Consider the following 21,475-nt stretch of genomic DNA (forward strand, 5'->3'; position numbering starts at 1 on the left):
AACTTACACAAATCCATAAACACTGATTCAGCATAACTTCTCAGATAAGAAAAACTTACTCAAATCCACTTTATTAAATCACAACGCAACATATTATATGGATAAATAGATAAGCACTTCATGAACATCATCTCTACCATTTCACGGAATACACATGTGTTATCAATACACATAAAATTATAACTAACCATGCCAAATCAATCAAATTATTACCTTTTGAGCCTCATTCCATTAGATTGTCGTACCCTACATATATCACAAACATTCATATAACAACTTTATAACTATCACACCATACCGCTTCTCGTGAGGTCAGAACCTCACACAAACATTTATACACATCATAGACCCATAATCACATCCAACTAGTCAATCCTGATCACGTAAGTTAGCACTCGATAATAAAGGTTACTTGTCGCCCGAGCTTAACTCATATGCCCCTCATAACATATTTTCCCATTCGCATAACCATCACCTCATGCCAAGTATAACCATACCATTAATATTCAACCACTAGCGCTCGCCTCATATAACCACATCTTATACTTCCTTACAACCATACATATCAATCCGGCCTTTACAAAATCAACCTCTCTAGGACTGTTGTCTTTCTTATCTATCATCACCCTTAACCACTAGTGACAACACCACAATACCACCACTGCTCGTATATCAAACCTCTTACACTCATATCAAAACAACAAGGTTTTTCTCCTATCTTTGGTTAACATCCCAATTAACGAACATCAAACCCATCAACAAAATTACCTCAACATTATTCCCAATACTCTCTTATTTGTATTGTCATCCAACTCTCCACCAAATATCTCGTATCGTGCCAATACTCCACCAAGTTCTTACTCCCTTAATTACTCGAAACTCATTATCAATCATGTTGTCCTGAAACTCCTATATAACCATTAACTAACATCCTCATGATACTATCACACATTTCGACGATTCCTTACCTTTATATCACATAACTCCGATGAACATTTTCCTCAGCTTACTTTTATCCTTCTTTACTCTTTACACTCAATAATACCAATTAATAGTTCAACTCCTTATTCCTTCTACCTAACTCTTTAGTAATCCAGTTATCCTTTTGTTGCTCCAAAACTCAATTTCCCTCATTTCATATTAGTACCATCTCACTCTTTCTTACCATCAATCTTTTCTTATCCTGCTCTTACTCACACTTAACATAAATAAGTCCAGACCACCTCATGCTATTACTCACCCTGATCTCTCATAACTTACTTGCCCAAGAAAGTCACACATTAGTTTCACCTCTTGATAATGTAAATTCCCAAACTCACTCACTATCTGTAAACCCACGTCGCGACATGTCTCCATTAAGTTCACTATATACCCCTCTTCTCAATCCTTCTCAAACGACCTTTCATTACATACATTCTTAACCCACACAACTCCTAACTATCTCCCTCCATAATTCTTTACACATCTCAAGTTGCCACTATCCACATCCTTACTTTCAATCTTTTCATTCTCACGTTCCTTAGACTCACATCATCCCTTGCCCATATTCACTTACTTTTACGGTACTCAACACACAATTATATCACTCTTTTCTTCTCAGAAAACATGCTCTATGTCTTAATTAAGCCATAACAATCTTCCTTTTCTTTTTTCCACTATCTATCACAATCACATATAACTCATGTCCTCCCACCGAACTCACACTCACCACAGGTGCCACTCCTTACATCATAAGATTGGGTAACTTACGTATCAGGACCAATACATACGTAAAACAATGCATAAGGATACAATACATCACCTTCGGATTAAACATTATATGCAACGAAGTCAAAAGATAAGCATATGACCCAAAATAGAGGTCACTAGATCGAGTACAGGCCACTCGATCGAGTAAGTGACTTACTCGATCGAGTACGTGAAGGTCAGAAGCACGTAAAACAAATCACCAGGGCTACTCGATCGAGTAACTAACGTACTCGATCGAGTGCCGCCTACTCGATCGAGTACCAAGGCTACTCGATCGAGTACCCTACGCAATTCTCAACATTGTCCAGTTTTCGTAAAACAATCATAACTCACTCGTTTCTTGGTCGATTTGGGCGTGTGACCTATCGTTAGAATTGTAAAAGGACAAGCTAAGAATCGTAAAAGGACAAGCTATCACCTCCAATTGGAATCACATCAAAATCATTTATGCATCTCACATCAAAATCAGACGATATAACTATTTGATTTTTACTTCCAAACAACTTAAACAACAACCAAGCAAACAAAACCATTCCAAAACTCATAAAACCAGTATTCCTAATCATATGTTACTATTTTCAAAAGCCAAGCAACAACATTCATCATGCACATAGATTATTTAACTTGTCAATCACGATTTACCCACATGCTTTTATTTTATAACTTTACGTACACAATAACATAATATACGACATAAAATCCCCTATTCACATGTTACTAACTTTGCAACATTATAAAATCCATTACCCACATAAACATGTTCCACACATGAATTTCATATTCTTATGCAATTACTTACTTAATCTCTTCCAACCAATTCATCCATTACACCTACACACTTCTTACAACATATACACATGAACAATAGTGGACAAGTACATAAACTTATCATACAACTTTATGCAAACAAAATATACGTATACGACACAACATTCCTATTCACATGTTATTATTATGCCACATTATGAATCATCCATCCTGCAACATCATTATTCATCACATATTATCACATATGAACTACTTCCTTTTTCTACCACATCATTCATCATTCTCATATACTTTTCCTACAATTCAAAACAACATTGTAAACCAATTATCATGCTTTCAATCAATAACTTACGAAATCACATCATCACCATCTTTTCTACACATTCCCCATTCTCCACATACATACATCCACTGATTCATGTCACACATCACCATACCTCCAATTGGAATCACATCAAAATCATTTATGCATCTCAAGTTATAACAGTTTAAAGACAACTTTGCTGTAATCAGACGATATAACTATTTGATTTTTACTTCCAAACAGCTTAAACAACAACCAAGCAAACAAAACCATTCCAAAACTCATAAAACCAGTATTCCTAATCATATGTTACTATTTTCAAAAGCCAAGCAACAACATTCATCATGCACATAGATTATTTAACTTGTCAATCACGATTTACCCACATGCTTTTATTTTATAACTTTACGTACACAATAACATAATATACGACATAAAATCCCCTATTCACATGTTACTAACTTTGCAACATTATAAAATCCATTACCCACATAAACATGTTCCACACATGAATTTCATATTCTTATGCAATTACTTACTTAATCTCTTCCAACCAATTCATCCATTACAGCTACACACTTCTTACAACATATACACATGAACAATAGTGGACAAGTACATAAACTTATCATACAACTTTATGCAAACAAAATATACGTATACGACACAACATTCCTATTCACATGTTATTATTATGCCACATTATGAATCATCCATCCTGCAACATCATTATTCATCACATATTATCACATATGAACTACTTCCTTTTTCTACCACATCATTCATCATTCTCATATACTTTTCCTACAATTCAAAACAACATTGTAAACCAATTATCATGCTTTCAATCAATAACTTACGAAATCACATCATCACCATCTTTTCTACACATTCCCCATTCTCCACATACATACATCCACTGATTCATGTCACACATCACCATATAGGTACACAATTCACAAGATAAACACATAGCGATCCCGACTCATATCCCATGGTGACCGGTTCAAAATTGTAGGGCGAGTTCGCGACTTTAGGACGTCTCCCAAGCCTTTGCATTAGCTCCTACAACTTTTACCCCGGGTTCATTTTAATTGACTCCCTATGTTCATTAGATTCATTGGTTACAGGTTTCAGGATCGTCGCTCTGATACCATTTTGTAACACCCCCATACTCCAAGTGCCTTACCAGGACCACTCAGGTATAGAAATGTCACCATCTCGGTTTTCCGAGACAATGATAATCAAATGACAATAACGAAACGTACTTTATTAAATAAGTTTAAGTGATTACCTAACAAAACCAACTGTAAGTAAAATACAACTGTTCTCAAACTATAAACCAAGTGAATGAAACTGTCTTAACAAACACAACGGAAGATTAAAGACTCTGATATGTGATGACTCCATCCCCAGCTAGATCCCACGCGTATCCAAGATATACCTGTCAAGCAACTGTTCACCACCCCCGAATGGATCATCACAGTTTTTAAAACATTTAAACGGGGTCAGTACTAATCACACAATTTATACAACCAACAACACAGTAGACAAGCAGCTCAAACGGTCACACACACAATCACACCCACAATCACACCCACTCCAATCAATCTCCGTCACCGACTGTCCACTGAACCAGCCCTGCCAGTGGGGGACCGCAGCCGTACCCACCAAATCCCCGCTCATCATACCGAGCGATAACCCTGTCCCATTAATGTGCACATCCCCTCCCGTGGCGGGTTCCACGGAGGGCGAAACTAGGGCGTGAAGCCACTCCCGCAAGTGACTCCACTCAGCCGAGAACGCATCTCGAGAACCACAGACAAACAATCACAACCATTAACCAGCAATCAAAGCCAACGACCGTCACAATACGAATACGATAATATTCAACAATCACAAAACACCAACAATGCATCATGGGACTAATACTGAGTAGGGAAACCCTACCTGGAAAGCAACACAATCAGACGGTCTCAACAACTGATATCAAAAGGCTTCTTCTACGAATCCTCCTCCTAACATACAAACATATAATCACTACCAATCACGAAATACAACAAAACCCCCAAATCCCAATATTAGGGTTTAACCAACTTTAACGAAACACTATAAAAACGGTACATAGATCTTACCCTCGACGCAAGGATCACAACGGTATAAAGAAAGGTAAAATCCAACCTTCCAAGCTCCGGGATTTGCCAACAATGCGATTGATGCGAAGAACGTAGTTTGTTTTCTCTTTTGAAAGCAATTAGGTTTTAAAAGTGTGTAAAGAAAAGTGGCGGAAGTAATTATATACTTAATCGCATTATTAAAAAAACCAGACAAATCATCCCCCGTAAACCGGCTACTCGATCGAGTAGCTGAGGTACTCGATCGAGTGCCCCCTTACTCGATCGAGTATCAAGGTTACTCGATCGAGTACCCAACAGGTCAGAAACTATTTTTAAAACGCAACTCACCCTTACTCGAGAGAGTAAGACCTACTCGATAGAATATCCAGAGACTCATAAAACCGTATTATTACAAAGAAGGAGGGAGGCAGGCTTGGATGGTGAAGACAGCGGAGCAGCAAGAAGAAATTAGGGTTAAGCTCTGGTTAATTTTTAGAGAGAGACGGCTGATTTTGAGTTTGTTGTTGTGCACATAATGATAATGCTATTAGGAGTATGCTCATGGAGGAAGAAACAACAATGTAAACAACCAATATGTTGAAATATATAATAAATAATCAAAACTATACTAAAAATAAGAAAAAATGCTAAACGTATTTTGTCCTATTTTATGCCCTGTTCTTTTCGACTGAAAAGAGTTCAACTGAAATGAATTGAACTTAATGGAGTTGAAGTGAATTGAACTTATTGGAACTGAACTGAAGTAAGAATTAATTTATGAAGAGATAAGTTAAACCGAACTGAATAGAACTGAATTGAAATGAGCGAAATTAAGTCCAAAAGAATAGAGCCTTAATGGACCTGAATTGAATTGAATGTAGTTAAACTGAACTAAACTTTAGTGAAGCCTAGTTCTTTTCGGCTGAAAAGAGTTGAACTGAATTGAACAGCACTGAATGGAGCTGAACTGAACTAAGAGTTAATTTGTGAAGAGATGAGCTGAACTGAATTGAATTCAAAAAAATCTGGAATTAACTCTTATAGAACATGACTTAAAAGTTAATTTGGGAAGAGAAGCAAAACTGAATTGAACTTAATAGATCTAAATTGAACTGAAACGAGCTGAAATTAAGTTCAAAAAAATATAGCCTTACTCATTGACCCAAAAATGACTTGGACCCGAAGTAACTCGACACGCTTAACCCGACCAACATATCGAAACAGACCCGAAACCTAAAATGACTCGCCCGACTCAAATTAACCCAAAAATGTGACATACCTAAACTGATCTGAGCCAACTGACCCGTTTACCAGGTATTCCCAAGAGTGACAACTATTGAAAATGAGACTATGAAGTATGAATCCCTACGACAATAGACCTGACAAACTGGTCAATTTAGTTGGGTTTGGGTCGGTCAATTCGGATTTGCAAGAATTCGGGCCAGGTTAGATTGAGTTCTAGTCATTTTCGGATGGATTATTTTCAAGTTAATTTGGAATAATAATCAGAAAAACTAGTTTTGTAACCCGTGAAAAAATCACGGGTCTTATATAAGTTTTCCTCTTTTAGTTAATACTACCTGCATAAACACATATTATTTGGAAACATGGTAAATGATAAAGTAAGATGTAAATTATGAAAGTTAAACATAATAACACGGTACTCTGTACTATGACTACTGTCAACTCCCTTTATTTGTTTTCCTATTTTATTCTCGTTTTATTTTCAAGGGTTTGAATTATCAAATTTTGAGAGATTTCGCGGTTTTTATTTTAAATGGTTTTTTAGTTATTCAAATTTTTTTTATTATGGTCTTTATATAATCAAATAATAATTAAAATTAATTATAAGAATGTCAATGCTTTAGTTAGTCTTTAACTATATTATATTGTGTAGATTAAATTTTTATTCCATAGATAAAAATGATAGAAATTAATGAATGTACAAATCCTATGTGTAATAAAATTAAATGTGTGAAGATGATGTGGAATAAAATTAAATATGTTAAGGTAGCCTTTTAATTATATAGTATAGATAATAAACTTTCCGATTGACTTGAATAATTCGGTCAATTCAAATTTCTTGTTAAATTCATATCCTCAATTCAAATACGGATCAAATTCAGGCTAAATACGTTTATCCAATTCCAACATGGAGAGCTGAATCCCCAGATTCCCAATTTCCCATACCACGTTTCAACAAATCACAAATCACAAAACACAGATTACGTGCACTTCACACCGCGGTCAACACCTCAATTCCCCCACCTCCTCCTTAAAAACTATCCATCACCATTCACCACCCCATCTACCACCTCAAAATGACAACAATACCCCTAAAAGCCGTAACCCTAACCCACGTCCGCTACACAAAAGGTGATCAAATCGGTCATTTCCTAGCTTGGATCTCCTTAATCCCAGTCTTCATCACCTTCGGCGGTTTCTTCGCACATTTCTTCTTCCGTCGTGAATTACAAGGCATCTGCTTCGCTCTCGGTCTCGCCGTCTCTCAACTCATCAACGAATTCATTAAAACCACCGTCTCGCAATCTCGTCCCGCTACCTGCGCCGCTCTCGAAGCCTGCGACTCTCATGGCTGGCCTTCGTCTCATTCCCAATACATGTTCTTCTTCGCCACCTATTTTACTCTCCTTAGTTATCGCAAAGCCGGCTTTTTTGGTGGCCGCGAGAATAGCTGGCTCGTTGAGGCCCTTACCTGGGCCCTCGCCTTTCTTACCATGTATTCTCGGGTTTATCTCGGATATCACTCCGTTGTTCAGGTATTTATTCTTCGTGCTGTGATTCAATTGGATTCACTATATTTTTTAAAATACCCCTCGTATATTTTAAATAACTGAAATATAGTGAATCCAGTTGAATAGAGGGAGTTGAAAATGAGAATTTGTATTTGTTTATAATGTAAGGTGGTGTTGTTTAATTGTGACAGGTGTTTGCTGGGGCTATATTGGGGACAGTGCTAGGTGGCGCGTGGTATTGGTTTGGTAATCGCGTGTTGGTTAGGTTTTTCCCGATGATTGAGGATAGTTATATAGGGAGGAAGTATTATATTAAGGATACGTCTCATATTCCGAATGTGTTGAAGTTTGAGTATGATAATGCAAGAGCTGCTCGCAAAAATGCTGTTGATAAGAGTAGCTGATTTGTTTCTTTTTTCTCAGCTACCGATAATTTATACTCGTATAAGGTTAGTTACTGATACATTATTTTGATTTCTGTTGGTATTACTGTTTAGAATGCTTGATCATTGATTGCAGTATGAGTTTATGTTTGTATTAGAAGGTATGATTTGAAATTGCTGTTTGATTAATGATGCGATTGCTAGTATTATCTTTCGTTGTATGCTATTGCTTGTATTAGACTTGCCAAATGATAAACGATGCCAATGCTAGGATAGTAAGTTATTGCAAGCCATTGCTAGTATAATATTTGCAAGGATACAACAACAACAACAACAACAACAACAACAACATTAGAGCCTTAATCCCAAAATGGTTTGGGGTCGGCTGACATGAATCATCCTTTAGAACCGTCCATGGGTGGTCGCACACCTCAAAATGCGAAAATATAGAAAAGGAAAACTGAAAAACAAAAGGGGGGTGAAACATAATACAAAAGCCAAGCTAGCCTTATAGGTTTTAAAATCGATGTTCAGATTTCTTTTATAAAAACTTAGAATTTAAATCGAGAATAAAGATTAAAACGATTTTGAAAACCGAATTCCGGATTTCTTTTATAATCTTTCCAAGGATAGTTACCTAAATCATATGCATTCTTTTTTTATGGTCTGATTTATTATCTTTATAAGAATGAACTGGTGACTGATGTCGGATTTATGGTATTGGTGGACGTTCACATGTTATGAATTTTGTGTGTTGAGAGGTTGATCTTTCGCTTTGGAGCTTAGGCAGTGTTTGCTAGTATCGCAAAACACCTTTCATCTTTGGCTATTGTTAGGATTGTCTATTTATAAGTGATGCTTGGGTTATGACTTATGATGCTTTTGGGATTTTCATTACGGGCTATAAAAATGGAATGCCGTGGCTTGCGGATTCTTGGTCTTTTTGGGGATAATTACTCGATGTGGCTATCAAATTTGAAGGTCATTAACAGGCTGAATCCATGGTAGTGCACGTTCTCATAGGTATAAGGGATTGTTTAATGATGGTTGGTATGGATTTGGATAGGTATTTTCATCTAGAAATCGTATTGTACTGTCATCTAAATCAAATTAGGAATTATCAAATTGACTCAGTCCTTTGTCTCTCCCCACCACGCTCCAGGTTTTCCGAATGGTGGTGCGTTGGGTGGCTTAACAAAGAAGCACGAGGGGGAACGAGGTGAGGCTGGTGTGACCGTTTGAGATGAGGGTGGATTGTCAAAGGGGCTGATATTAGTGCACCCAAAGTTTTTGAAGTAATGGTTTGTGGTTTATTGAGGTGGTTTGAACTTTGAAAGTGTCAACGAGCTTTATATTTATGCTGCACTGTGGTGGGTTTACATGGCTGATGGCTCTAGTGAATCATATCTCCTAAATGATTTGATTTATGGTTTGTAGTTGTCACGATAGGTAGGTTACAAGTTACTAGTATTAATTAATGCAAACACTGGCACTTCTTTACATCTTCTACATGCAATAATTTAAAATGTTGGTAGAAGTGTTAAGAAAGAAATAAGTACATACATCACTATTCACATTAAAGGCCAAGAAAATCTTGTATATCCATGATAATCCATCAGTATTAAATCTCGTTCAATGACGCCTGTAGTGTTCTAAGGTTCTCCACTCTTTGTCTTCTCTCTTATGCACTAAGGCACTAACTTTAGTAATTTATGCTGTAGGCATTGATGCTATGTAATTGCTTTATTTCAATGATTTCTTCCACATTGAACACGTTTTACACTTGAGAAAAATAGTAAACAATACAATAGTATTGAGGGGAAAAGTAAGGACATCATTGGCACCAGAGTGAACTGATCGACCAAAAAGAAAACGTGGTAGAAATTAAAAAATGGTAGAAATTAAAGAAATTCACCAATAAGGAATAGTGGAAGAAATCAATGAGAACGAGTTTGATTATTTGCTTGTGTTATAGCATTATCATAATTTTTTAATTTGGATATTACTCATGTTTGGTGTAGATAAATATATCAAAGCTCAAGTTAAAAGTGCATTATTTTTATCACAAAGGTAGAAATGCTTCATTTTTTTTTATGCACGGTTGCACGGATACACGTGTATTTCTTCATTCATGTGTTTAGTTAGTTGAAGTGATAAACACAATTGTGGGGTATTAAGTTGAATGTTTGGATTTGCTAAGCTACTTTCGAAGAGAGATATGATGCAAGTCCCGGTAACATAATAAGTAGTAGTATTAGAACTGTACTACCTGAACTCCTGAATTTGAGAACGACCCCTCAATTAGTGTATGTTCTCGCTTTAGAGAGATGGAGATGTGTGTGGGGTACTGGGGTGTGAGTTGAACCCAGCTTAACTAATCGTTATTATTGCGACTTGTGTTATATCTTTGTTCCAGTATAGCCTGACAATTATAATCTAAACGTTTAACTTAATAGTGTCTAATTTTATTTAATTCTTCAACTCAAATATCACATAGGATGATGAAGAACAAAATTTTATCCATGCATAAGAGGTTAAAATTGTGCATAGAATTCCGAAAATTTCAAACTCAAATTAAACTCTGCTTTTTCGTTAGCCAAAGAACAATTTAGCTTGAAGTTGTGGCTAGAATACTCAACAAGTGATACACAAATTAAACGCTGAATACTCCATGTCCGTGTTTAAATAAAAGAAAATAATTGCGTATCATGAATGCTCAAACTATTACGAGTGTTCCAAAACAGGCTTCCACTTTGTGGGTGCCTGGGTGGTAAACATGGTTGAATTAGCAGCCTTTACCTAATAACCGAATCAATCAGGAACAACATAACTAATCATGTAAAATTATACGAGTATATAATTTTTAAACTAGTTTAACACTTGCAAATTTCTAAATTGACCCAGCCCAAGATAAATAATTTGATAAAGCAAGTGACACAAGTAATAGGACAGTTTTGGCCTGCTATTGGAGGATCAATCGCGGTTTCAGCCTTGATTTCAAATTGGTCGTTGTGGCTTGATCTCGCTCGTCGTGCCATAAGTTGTTCCATCACGTAAAATGCATTTGGGATACCACTAACATGCGAAATACTTATAACTTGATTCCCTTCTGGTGGTGCTATTTAGGTTAACTGCTAATATGCTGTGATAGGTTGATATCTTTCCGAGTTTAAATGTGTGTCAACTCTCAACTGTCCTGTAAGGTTCAATTATGGCGTATGTTGTGAAAGTTTTGTGAGTTTGGGACTTTGGAGTGTGGTGTGATTTAGCATGCTTTAGAAACTCCTGTGTGTATTAACGAAATCTTTTTACCATTCTACTTTATTAATCAATCTTAGCAGTAGAAACCTTTGTTAAAGTATGTAAGGAACAACATAACTACTCTTAACTTAAACTATTATAACACTTCCTATCAACCCTGTTCGTGTTTTCCTTCTGAACTTTATTGAGCCAGAGACTCCTTACTCTTTGGTTCCGGATTCTGATGGAACAAAGCAAAATGGCTCCCCAAAGTGGTTGTTCTTCTTTCTTTTGTGAAGTACCAGTCATTGGATGTAGTTTTTGATGCAATTTTCATCTTGGGTGATTCGGAAACATTCTCTTTGTTTTGCTAATACAAGAGTAAGACTGCGTACATCCGACCCCCCTCCCCGCAATTTGCGGGAGCTTTCGAGGCACTGGGGTAATGTTGTTGTTGTATGACTTGTATCAACCCTGTTCTTGCTAAATACTCTTGATTTAAACTATTTTAACATAACTACTCTAGACTTAAGGTCATCTCTGAAATCAACTTATTATTTACAATTTGATTTCAAAGGTGCGGTTGTTTTTAACCCTAATTCTTTTCAAATCTTTAATTGGAGTTTTTGTTTGCAGCATTTTGCATCATGGATATTTGTCAAGCTTTGTTTTCGTGGTTGACTCGAGTTGTGAGAGCACCACCAAAGGTAACAGTATAGCATGGTGACCTAGTGTATCATGGTTACTTAACATTTATCATGACGGTAAAAAAACCTTGTAGATATAATAGAACAAAAGGACTATTTGGCCTTTACTTCTTTACCCTGTTTGGCTACTAATCACTTTACTTATTGTTATATTTCTTTCAATGGATTTTTAGGAGTTAGATCCTCTCCATTACCTCGAAAGTAATGGATGGGTTCATTACTTCTAATAGATCATTTTTATATATTATTTCTCCTACACATTACCATCCATTATTTAATGTTAAGAACCGTTAGATCATTTCGGGATAATATTTAGACCCTTGAGAGGTAATGGAGAGGGGGAGTAACAGGGAGGATCCAAATTGAATTTTTAGTAGGTTTGATTTTCCTGGTCTTGGGTTGTGAGACTGCAATGGCGTTTTTCTTTTAAACTGGACGTAGTCGGGTCCATCATAAAAGATTCTGCTGCTTGAGCCATGTACTTCAATTGCACATTAAGATTAACATTCAGAGCTTCATAGTTATGATCTCTAAGTCGTTTCCGATAAGGTTAATGACTTAATGGTATCACAGCTAGATTATGAGTAGTAACCAATAAGAGATACGGAGTACCATTTAACTGTAAGTTTAGAGTAAAATGGTATTTTGCAATGAGGGATCATTTTGATATTTTACGGTTGTGAATTTGAGTTTTATGGAGTTTCTGGTTTCAGAGAACTTTTCTTAGGATTAACAAGTTTATTCTAAAAGGCGCCTAATGTTTTGTTTTGGTGTAAACCATCCGGTTTAATCCGGATTCGAGCCGGGTAGGACCACTAGGGCGGTAAAGCTCTCCCTCATGAGTTTTAACACTGTTGCGTTCCCAGGGCTCGAACACGAGATCTCTGGTTAAGCTAGAACAACCCCTTGCCAGTTGATCTAAGTGCTCATGGGTGAAAAATGCCTAATGTAGATGGTTATAGTAGGCGCAGCTCAAATTGAGGCTACGAGATGATACTCAACCTATAATTACTAGTCGAATTTTATCACTCTGGAGGCAAGCCAATGTTAGGCGACTGAAGGGGACTTGCATCTAACGCCGTATAGTCGAGGTCTATTAGATTTTTTTTTTTTTTTGGTGCAAAGGTCTATTAGATTGTTTTTTTTTTTTTTGGTACATTAAGGTCTATTAGATTGTTGTGATATGCGCTTAATGCGATTCTTTAACCATGAAATCGTACATGATAGCTGGTCATGCGTTTGTGGGTGTCTTTAAGCATGAAGTGTGAGTTCTGAGGACTATAATGGCTATACGTCGAGCTGGCCAAATGAAAAGGTCATCCCGTTCCGACCTGACTCACGGGTCACAATTGGCCCGGCCTGCCCAAGACTTCCAATGCGAGACAATCACATATACTCCCTCCTAGTCCTGATAATCTTCCATATTCTTGGGTGTCACAAGATTTAAGGGTTTGATTTAAATAAACATAAAGTATTGTTGTGAGGTGGGGTAATTGGAGAGAGGGAAGATATTGTGGGATATTGTTATGAGATGGAGTGATTAAAATAAACATGAAATATGGGTATTGAGGTATTGTTGTGAAGTGAAATGATTAATACTCCGTATTAGCTTAAAACTTTACCAAAAAAGGAAATAAGGTAGGTATTGTAAATAGACGAAAAAGAAAATAGTGAAGAGTATTTTGAACTTGAGGGATAGTAATACTCTTGTGTAGTTGTGTTAGGCTACTTTATAAGATGACTGCAATGGGCTAACATTCTTTTTTTTTTTTTTGTTTTTTTTTTTTGTTTTAGAATATACTCCAATAGTCTTATACTCTTATCTAAGCTCACAACAAACTCAAAACAAGACCTCCTTCAATTTTTTTTTATTTTTTTATTAGGTAAGAAAATTAGGTTGATTCTCTAGGGCCTCCTTCAATTCTATTGTTTACATTTAATTAAAAGTGTAAACAATTTTGTTGAGTCTCGGACGGAGTACAAGAATAAAATAGTTAAACATGTTGGTCTTGAACTAATAATCGAATTGAGATTGCGTAAGATTACGGATATATAGTGGTAAGTACAACCACTAAGGAGGTTTAACCTAATTAATATGTATTTGAGAGTATTGTTATGATCTTGTGATAAGACAAGATTATAGATAAGGGAAAACTCCGTATTATAAAGAGAGAATATATTACAAGCATCTTATACATATTTCAATCACATCACACAATATACAACATATACATCATTTCTTTATCTAGACTACTATACACATCATTTTTTTGTTCCCACAAATGTTTGTTTTTTTTTTTTTTTTTTTTTTTTTTTTTTTTTTTTTTTTAACAAAGGAAAATATGAAAAATAAATTGTAGACACTTATGCCTAGGAGTGGACTAGTCAAAGCTTGACCCGATTCGTAAAACCGACCTGACCTGAATTTTCAAGGTCAAAGACCCTTATATATTGACTCACGACCCGAAATGACCTGTTATTTTAGGGTCGAAACCCAATCTGACCCGACCGACGGGTCAACGATAAATCAAGAATATTATTAAATTTTTATATTTTATTTGGAATAAAAATAAAAAATAATTATTTTGTATTTTATATAGAAAATTAAATTAAAATTAAATTTTATATAACTTTTTATATCATTAAATAATAAAATAAATTTATCTTCATAAATTTTTAATAATATGATTTAATTTTTAAAAATATGTTTTTTAGCTGAAAAATGATAAAATAAAAGACGTTATAAAGTATTTTTTTGACCCGTATTCCGATCCTGACCGATACGAGATCCGTTATTATTCCGGATTAGTGACTGTGATCGTCAATATTGAAGTTCTCGTCCTTATTCCCTAACATAAGCTTCCCACAATCGTAATCACCTTTGTTAACCATAACCTTGGCTAAAAAGGATGACAAAACATGCTGTTCTCTTAATAAGCTCATCAATTTTCCGCAACTTTGTTGTATATTTCCAACAATAAAAGCGGTAGATGTTAATCCGATAACTCTCCATTTTCTCTCTTGTGAATATTTGGTTAATGCATCCTTGATTAGTACATGTACATACTCGTCTTGTAATAATTGCGACTTATTTGTTTGGATACGACCTTGTAACATTGCTCGACCGATGTGTTTAGCGAGGATGATCGCATCTTCCAAGGTGGAGCACCCTCCTTGACCAAGGTCGGGTGTCATTGGATGAAAAGCATCACCAACAACACAAACATTGTCTTTGCTTATATTTCCCCGAAAGAGTTCCCATGGCGGTCTTAAGCTTAATGGCGCAAACAAGACATCCTCATCTTTAGTTTTGTCTATGATTTCGAGTATCTTTGGAGGAATGCGTTTGAGATTACTTAGCACGAACTGCTTCATCATCGCTTGATTGCCTTTCAGTCCTTTCTCTGCCAAATAAACCACAAGGAACAATTCCGAATCAAGACAAGCTTATATATGTCAAATAAAGACAAGCTTATATATGTGAAATAAATAAACAAACCTTGATCAGATGATGGCCATATATAAAACCAGTATACACTTGTGTCACCACAAGGAACAATTCCGAATCGAACACCATTGCCTATGCATTGGAGAAATACAGGCTCAAGCTTATGAATTCCGGTAAAATGTACAAATCCCCTTATAGACCACCTTCCATCAAAATGAGGCTTTTTAAGTCTTAATGATCTCGCTACCACTGAATTTACTCCATCTGCACCAATTAACACCTATATCCACAAAAATAAGTTTATATAACACCAGATAAATTAAATTAAATTACAGAGATGAGATGAGATAGATGTTGTTGATTGAACATTAATGTTAGTTAATACCTTGGTTGTAAGGATAGAGCCATTGGTAAGATGCAAGATTTTAAAATAGCCCATATTTTCAATATAATCGACCTTTGTCGAAAACATTATATAATCTTTGGGAAGCTCTTTTGCAATGGCTTCTACAATGGCTTTCCTCTCCACAAAGCGCGCTTCATTGGTACCACTACTTTCATAAAAATAATTACATTATTTATACGTATAATTGGGTTCTCACAATAAGACGGAAAATTGAGTGTTAAAATTCTGAAACAAGAAGAAAAATAGATGAACATACTTTCTTCTTTTACTGTTAAGTGCAGTCCTCGAAATTTGGCGCCCCGAGTTTGTAGAGAGCCAAACCATCCTACAATTATGAAACTCATGTTAACAATAAATCTCAAATATATACTTACAAATGATGCAAGTTTAAACCTTAGTCATGAGCATCACGACTCATAACTTTACCAGCTACTTTAGCTGACAACTTATAAAAGGTCTAACCGACACTCCACAACTATATTATAAGGAAAGTACTGACTCGAGAATTTGGGTATGTTGTTGACGGAGAGAATCAGCAACACCAAGAGCATCCAAAGCAATCCAAGCATTGTTCCACATGGCCAGAGCAAAGCCAGAGCATCTCAGACTATCCGAGGTTTCCAACACCAAACTCTTCAATCCCATTCTATGTAGGGCGAGTGCCGTTGCTAGTCCCCCTATTCCTCCTCCTACTATCACTATTTCTTCCATTTTTTTTTTTTTTTTTTGTAAATTTTTAGTTGTATCCACCGTTTTTCAATGCAATCAACTAAGTTATAATGTTAACTATGTCTTGATTCTATTATATACTAAAAACATTTGGGACCAAAAACTTTCATCAGTTTAATTAGGCATATTAAGTTACATGTCGGTTTAATTAAGGATCACATGATTAATGTCTTGTCCATTATTCTCTTTTTGAGTCAATTCATTCTACATTTTCATCACAAATTCGTGTTTATGACGGAACTATTCATTTTAAATTTAAAATGGGTCAAGTATGTCAAATAAAACAAAAATAAAATGCCTATAGATGTTTGGTTTATCCATGCAAGTGAGATAACAAATATACGTCTTAAAAAGACTACTCAATTTTTTTAGGTCTTTCATCTCTTGTGCACATGAACCCCTAGAAGTATTCCCCAACTTATACTTCAACTTGCTAAATTTTTGATAATATATTTGAGGGACTTCGAAACTTGTAACAAACTCAAGGTACGAGATAACTCTAATGAGTTCACTAAAAGAGAGTTAAAAGGACAAATTAAAAAAATTGAGCAATAAAAAGAGTTAAAATGATATTTCGTATACAATATTGATAATATTGCTTTTTGGCTTTAATTTGTGAGTAACTAGAAAAATGAAAATAAACTCCATAACTAGAGAATAATACTTCGTAATACATCACTCTTAGATTTCCTCAAAAAAAAAATACATCACTCTTAGAACTTGTATGATTAAAAGAGTATAAAATTTATGTTCATATCAATTCGCACATTATTAATAGCAGAAATGTTGTTTGGTTGAATATAAAATTCCAATTAGTATAGAATTTCCTAAACTAAATCTACGAAAATTTATATTTCCCGTAAATATTAACGTAAAACAAAACTTCAATTTATCAGTGTCAAAGAAATGGCGTGTTAGAGTATATGATCTTTATTGAACCGGAGGCCCGCAACCATCACCTAAGATTTTGTGGAGATGGTCTTCTCACAGTATATTTGCGAATTATTCTGATATTTTTGGTAATATTAGGTGATTGAAGATATTTTTCTTATTTGATTGATGATATACGTACAATAGGTGGTTGTTAGATGATATTTTTAGAAATGAAGATATCAGTGATCAATTTAATATTAGGTGATTTTTCCCATATTTGTTTGTTATCAATAACCAAACTCCGGGTTTTGGTTGATTGTAGAAACACATGTTAGGTTCTAGAAAATGAAATAGGCCTATAATAAATCCACGTCAAGATCCAGTCAAATTAATAGCATATAAGAGCTAGGCGGAAAAAATCATTTTAAGGAAGCATTTCCGTAGGAGACATGACATAGTGGATATTAGTGAACCAGACGATTAAAGATATTTTCTCTATTTGATTGATGGCAATATACGTACAGTAGGTTGTGGTTAGCTGACATTTTTAATATCATATTAGTGATTGATTTAATATTAGGTGATTGAAGATATTTTCCATATTTAATTGATGCCAATATACGTAGTTGCGTTCTCCATGCTTGGTTTTTTTTTTCTTTAGTGAGGAGAACCAGGGGAAAACCCAAAAAAACAGAACAAAACGAAACAAGGAAACCAAACGAAAGAAAAACAAACAAAACTAAAGAACTGTTTAAACACAAAACTAAAACGAGTAGAATGCGCCTACTCGGGGGTGAAGATACGTCTCTAACATCATTCTCGAGCAGCCTGAACAACGGACCAGGGACCGTATCATAATCATACTCCACCAATTGCTACCCTTGAAACACTCCTTGGTGCACGAGCTAGTCCGCGCACGCATTCGGATTATCCGTATAAAAGATTGACAAATTTGTATCATATATATTCTAACCGTCTTGGAGTCGGTTTGGATAATGAGATGGGTTAAACCAAGATCTAAAGCCATCATTAAGCCCTTACGCAGGGCCATGATTTCCGCCCTAGTAACAATAGCAATGTAACACCCGACCCAAATCGGGTCGCGAGCGGTTACTAATGATAGGTCACCAGGCTGTGTACATGACCCACAGATCAACACGGGTCCTTTATCACGCATTTTGTCCTCACTCATGCGCATCCCAGGAATCTTCCCAGGAGGTCACCCATCCTAAGACTACTCCCAACCAAGCACGCTTAACTTTGGAATTCTTTCGCATGAATGACCATAAAAGAAAGTGCACTTTGTTGATATGAGTAGTACTTTCAATCCCTTTAAGCACTAGTTATTTAAGCCTATAACTGGACCTCTTCAATTACCATGGGGGGTTACAATCACTCCCACTTGAAGAACGCAACGTCCTTATTGCGCCTGAGAGCATAACCGCTAACCTAGAATCCTCTCCCGCTAGGTGTGTGATCATAATGGAGCGTATAACCACCGCCTCCATGAGCGTATAACAACTGCCTCCCATCACCACACGGTCGCAGGGTTGCTCTGATACCACTTGTAACACCCGACCCAAACCGGGTCGCGAGCGGTTACTAATGATAGGTCACCAGGCTGTGTACATGACCCACAGATCAACACGTGTCCTTTATCGCGCATTTTGTCCTCACTCATGCGCATCCCAGGAACCTTCCCAGGAGGTCACCCATCCTAAGACTACTCTCAGCCAAGCACGCTTAACTTTGGAGCTCTTTCGCATGGATGACCATAAAAGAAAGTGCACTTTGTTGATATGAGTAGTACTTTCAATCTCTTTAAGCACTAGTTATTTAAGCCTATAACCGGACCTCTTCAATTACCGTGGGGTGTTACAAGCAAGCCCGAATTTTTCTGCAAAAGCTTTTATAATCTGACCAGCTGAATCTCTAAAAATTCCACCTAGACCCGATGATCCCGAGTTGCCCTTCGATGCTCCGTCGATATTAATCGCCACCCAACCTGCTGATGGTGCTATCCACCTCATAAATATTTCCTGCTTTTCGTGTTCCTGAGCTTTAATACACACGTCTATAACTTATTTCACATTACGAGCCTCCCAAACACGCTACATCAGGAAAGAGTAAGTGTGCCCTGGGATGTCCTTTGGCCTATTGAAGATTCTACAATTATGCCACCTCCACAACTACCAAACGATAATAGAAAACATTGAAGGCCACCCATCAACACCATCCACCCGTTCCTTTGATAAATTATCTGGCACCCAACTCTGGACATTAGTAGCAATAAGGGATGCTTGGGATTTAGAATAAGGAAAGAGCAACCAAACCTTCCTTGTCATCAGACAGTCCCGAAAAAGATGTAGTGTAGTTTCCTCTGTTTCATGACACACCTCGCAGCATGGAACCTCCGTCAAACACGTCGAGCATGATTCGAATTAGGCATAATTCTGTCGTGTAAAATTAGCCATAAGAAAACCCGTATTCGTTGTGGAACCCAAGTTTTCCAAAGCAAATTTCAGAAAGCTTCCTTCTCCTGTCTTGGTTCATTACGCAACACCCTAATAGCTGACTTGACGGAGATAAAACCTAAAGAAGATGCTATCCCGAAGACTTTTTCCTCGTTTTCTTCTCCTTGATAGACTTCATCTGAATCAGCAAAAAGCTCCCAATGCCAACCTAAGGCTGGATCCCACGTATCCTCGACAGACGCCTTCACCAAATCAGGCAGAAAAGCCAATGGTGTTAAGGACTCATCAAGAGGAACATTCATTGCCCAATTATGCTTTCAAAACAATGTCTTTTTACCGTTCCCAATCGAGGCACTAAACCCTGACTTCAGCGTGTTAAAATCGTCCACCACTCCTTTCCAAACATTCAAACTCAATGGTTTGTTTTTAAACATGTCTACATCGCACCTCCCTTTGCAATATTTGTGACGTACGACCCGAGCCCACAAAACATTTGGTTGTGATTAGCCGTTTTTCTTAAAGATTTTGGTTTAGTTGTTTGCTAAGACTAATTGCAATAAAGTGAATGTTGTAAAAAATAATATTAAAGAGTCTAGGGAGCGGGCTCACTAGGTAAATTATCCGGGGTTGTATTTTAACCAATTGTAAGGTCAGTCGAATTTTCTAAGGTCACAAGATCGGTCGATTCAATTATGCCCTTTAGATTCAGTTTAACATGCAATCGCTATAATTAAACTTAACCTATCTGATTATCGCAACCTATATTAATTCTAACCCGACCGGTGGAAGTATTAATTCGCTAGACTAATTATCAATTCAGGCTTAATCAAATAATTAGAATAAGAACAACAACCAAACCATAATTCATGCGATGTTACTAACAATTAAATCATTAGCCCCCTTCTAATCAACCTAGATCTCCTTTACCCTAGATAAAGGATTAGCTACTCATGTTACGAGAATCAACAACAATAATATTAAGAGAACACATAATTAGAATCATGTAATAAGAACAAGTAAACAATTTTATTTTATTTTTGAGGAAAGAACAAGTAAACAATTGAATAACTAAATTGAATGATTAATGAAGAAAGATTAAAGTACCATAACAAATTAATGTAGAATGAGTTGTAGATCCAAAATAATGCTAGCTGCCAATACTTAGAGGTTCTAGGAGTTCTGAAAGTAATAAAAGCGTAACCTAATAGCATAATACGAGTTTAGTATATATAATACAACTTAGAAGACTTTTAGGAAATATCGGAAAAGTCGTCAACAAAGTAGGATACTCGATCGAGTACGGCATACTCGATCGAGTACACGCCACTCGATCGAGTACAGTCAGACTCGATCGGGTATTCACTCTTCTTAGCTTTCTTCCGTGCAATCTTCGCTTCTTATTTTTCATTCTTCTAGTTTTCCGTGCATATTTCGTGTATTCCGTCATGCCAATTCCGCGGTGCTCCACTTCACTCATTTTACTTCATAAATGCGTCATTCCTGCATTTAAACACCAAGTAG

The 21,475-nt window shown here is 36.2% G+C and overlaps 2 protein-coding genes across 3 annotated transcripts; one reads left to right on the forward strand and one right to left on the reverse strand.

The window, feature by feature from the left end:
- The first annotated feature begins 7,094 nt into the window (after positions 1 to 7,094).
- On the forward strand, positions 7,095 to 12,136 carry LOC141599635 (lipid phosphate phosphatase gamma). The gene is made up of 3 exons (XM_074419713.1): positions 7,095 to 7,718; positions 7,886 to 8,143; positions 11,954 to 12,136. The coding sequence occupies exons 1-2, from the start codon at positions 7,260 to 7,262 to the stop codon at positions 8,096 to 8,098; spliced, it is 672 nt and encodes a 223-aa protein (XP_074275814.1). The 5' UTR covers positions 7,095 to 7,259; the 3' UTR covers positions 8,099 to 8,143; positions 11,954 to 12,136.
- A 2,212-nt stretch (positions 12,137 to 14,348) lies between these two features.
- On the reverse strand, positions 14,349 to 16,654 carry LOC141599645 (monooxygenase 2-like). Of its 2 annotated transcripts, none has more exons than XM_074419733.1 (5): positions 16,378 to 16,654; positions 16,135 to 16,203; positions 15,858 to 16,023; positions 15,524 to 15,752; positions 14,349 to 15,428 (listed from the first exon to the last, which is right to left on the reverse strand). In XM_074419733.1, exons 1-5 carry the CDS (start codon positions 16,587 to 16,589, stop codon positions 14,830 to 14,832), a joined length of 1,275 nt encoding a protein of 424 aa, XP_074275834.1. In that variant the 5' UTR covers positions 16,590 to 16,654; the 3' UTR covers positions 14,349 to 14,829. The 2 variants fall into 2 exon arrangements, with proteins under 2 accessions (XP_074275834.1, XP_074275824.1); XM_074419723.1 differs by having other exon boundaries at positions 15,858 to 16,026; positions 16,378 to 16,630.
- Positions 16,655 to 21,475: the final 4,821 nt, after the last annotated feature.

The sequence above is a fragment of the Silene latifolia genome, chromosome 1 (genome assembly GCF_048544455.1).
Source record: "Silene latifolia isolate original U9 population chromosome 1, ASM4854445v1, whole genome shotgun sequence".
In the NCBI taxonomy this organism is placed as follows: Eukaryota; Viridiplantae; Streptophyta; class Magnoliopsida; order Caryophyllales; family Caryophyllaceae; genus Silene; species Silene latifolia.

What these genes read in the sequence shown, in the direction of transcription:
- LOC141599635 (XM_074419713.1), top strand. Translation starts at nt 7,260, where the DNA reads ATGACAACAATACCCCTAAAAGCCGTAACCCTAACCCACGTCCGCTAC. An exon ending in GATATCACTCCGTTGTTCAG is followed by an intron (nt 7,719 to 7,885) that starts GTATTTATTCTT and finishes TAATTGTGACAG; the next exon opens with GTGTTTGCTGGGGCTATATT.
- LOC141599645 (XM_074419723.1), bottom strand. Translation starts at nt 16,589, where the DNA reads ATGGAAGAAATAGTGATAGTAGGAGGAGGAATAGGGGGACTAGCAACG. An exon ending in CAACATACCCAAATTCTCGA is followed by an intron (nt 16,204 to 16,377) that starts GTCAGTACTTTC and finishes TCATAATTGTAG; the next exon opens with GATGGTTTGGCTCTCTACAA. An exon ending in ATGGCCATCATCTGATCAAG is followed by an intron (nt 15,429 to 15,523) that starts GTTTGTTTATTT and finishes TTTATTTGGCAG; the next exon opens with AGAAAGGACTGAAAGGCAAT.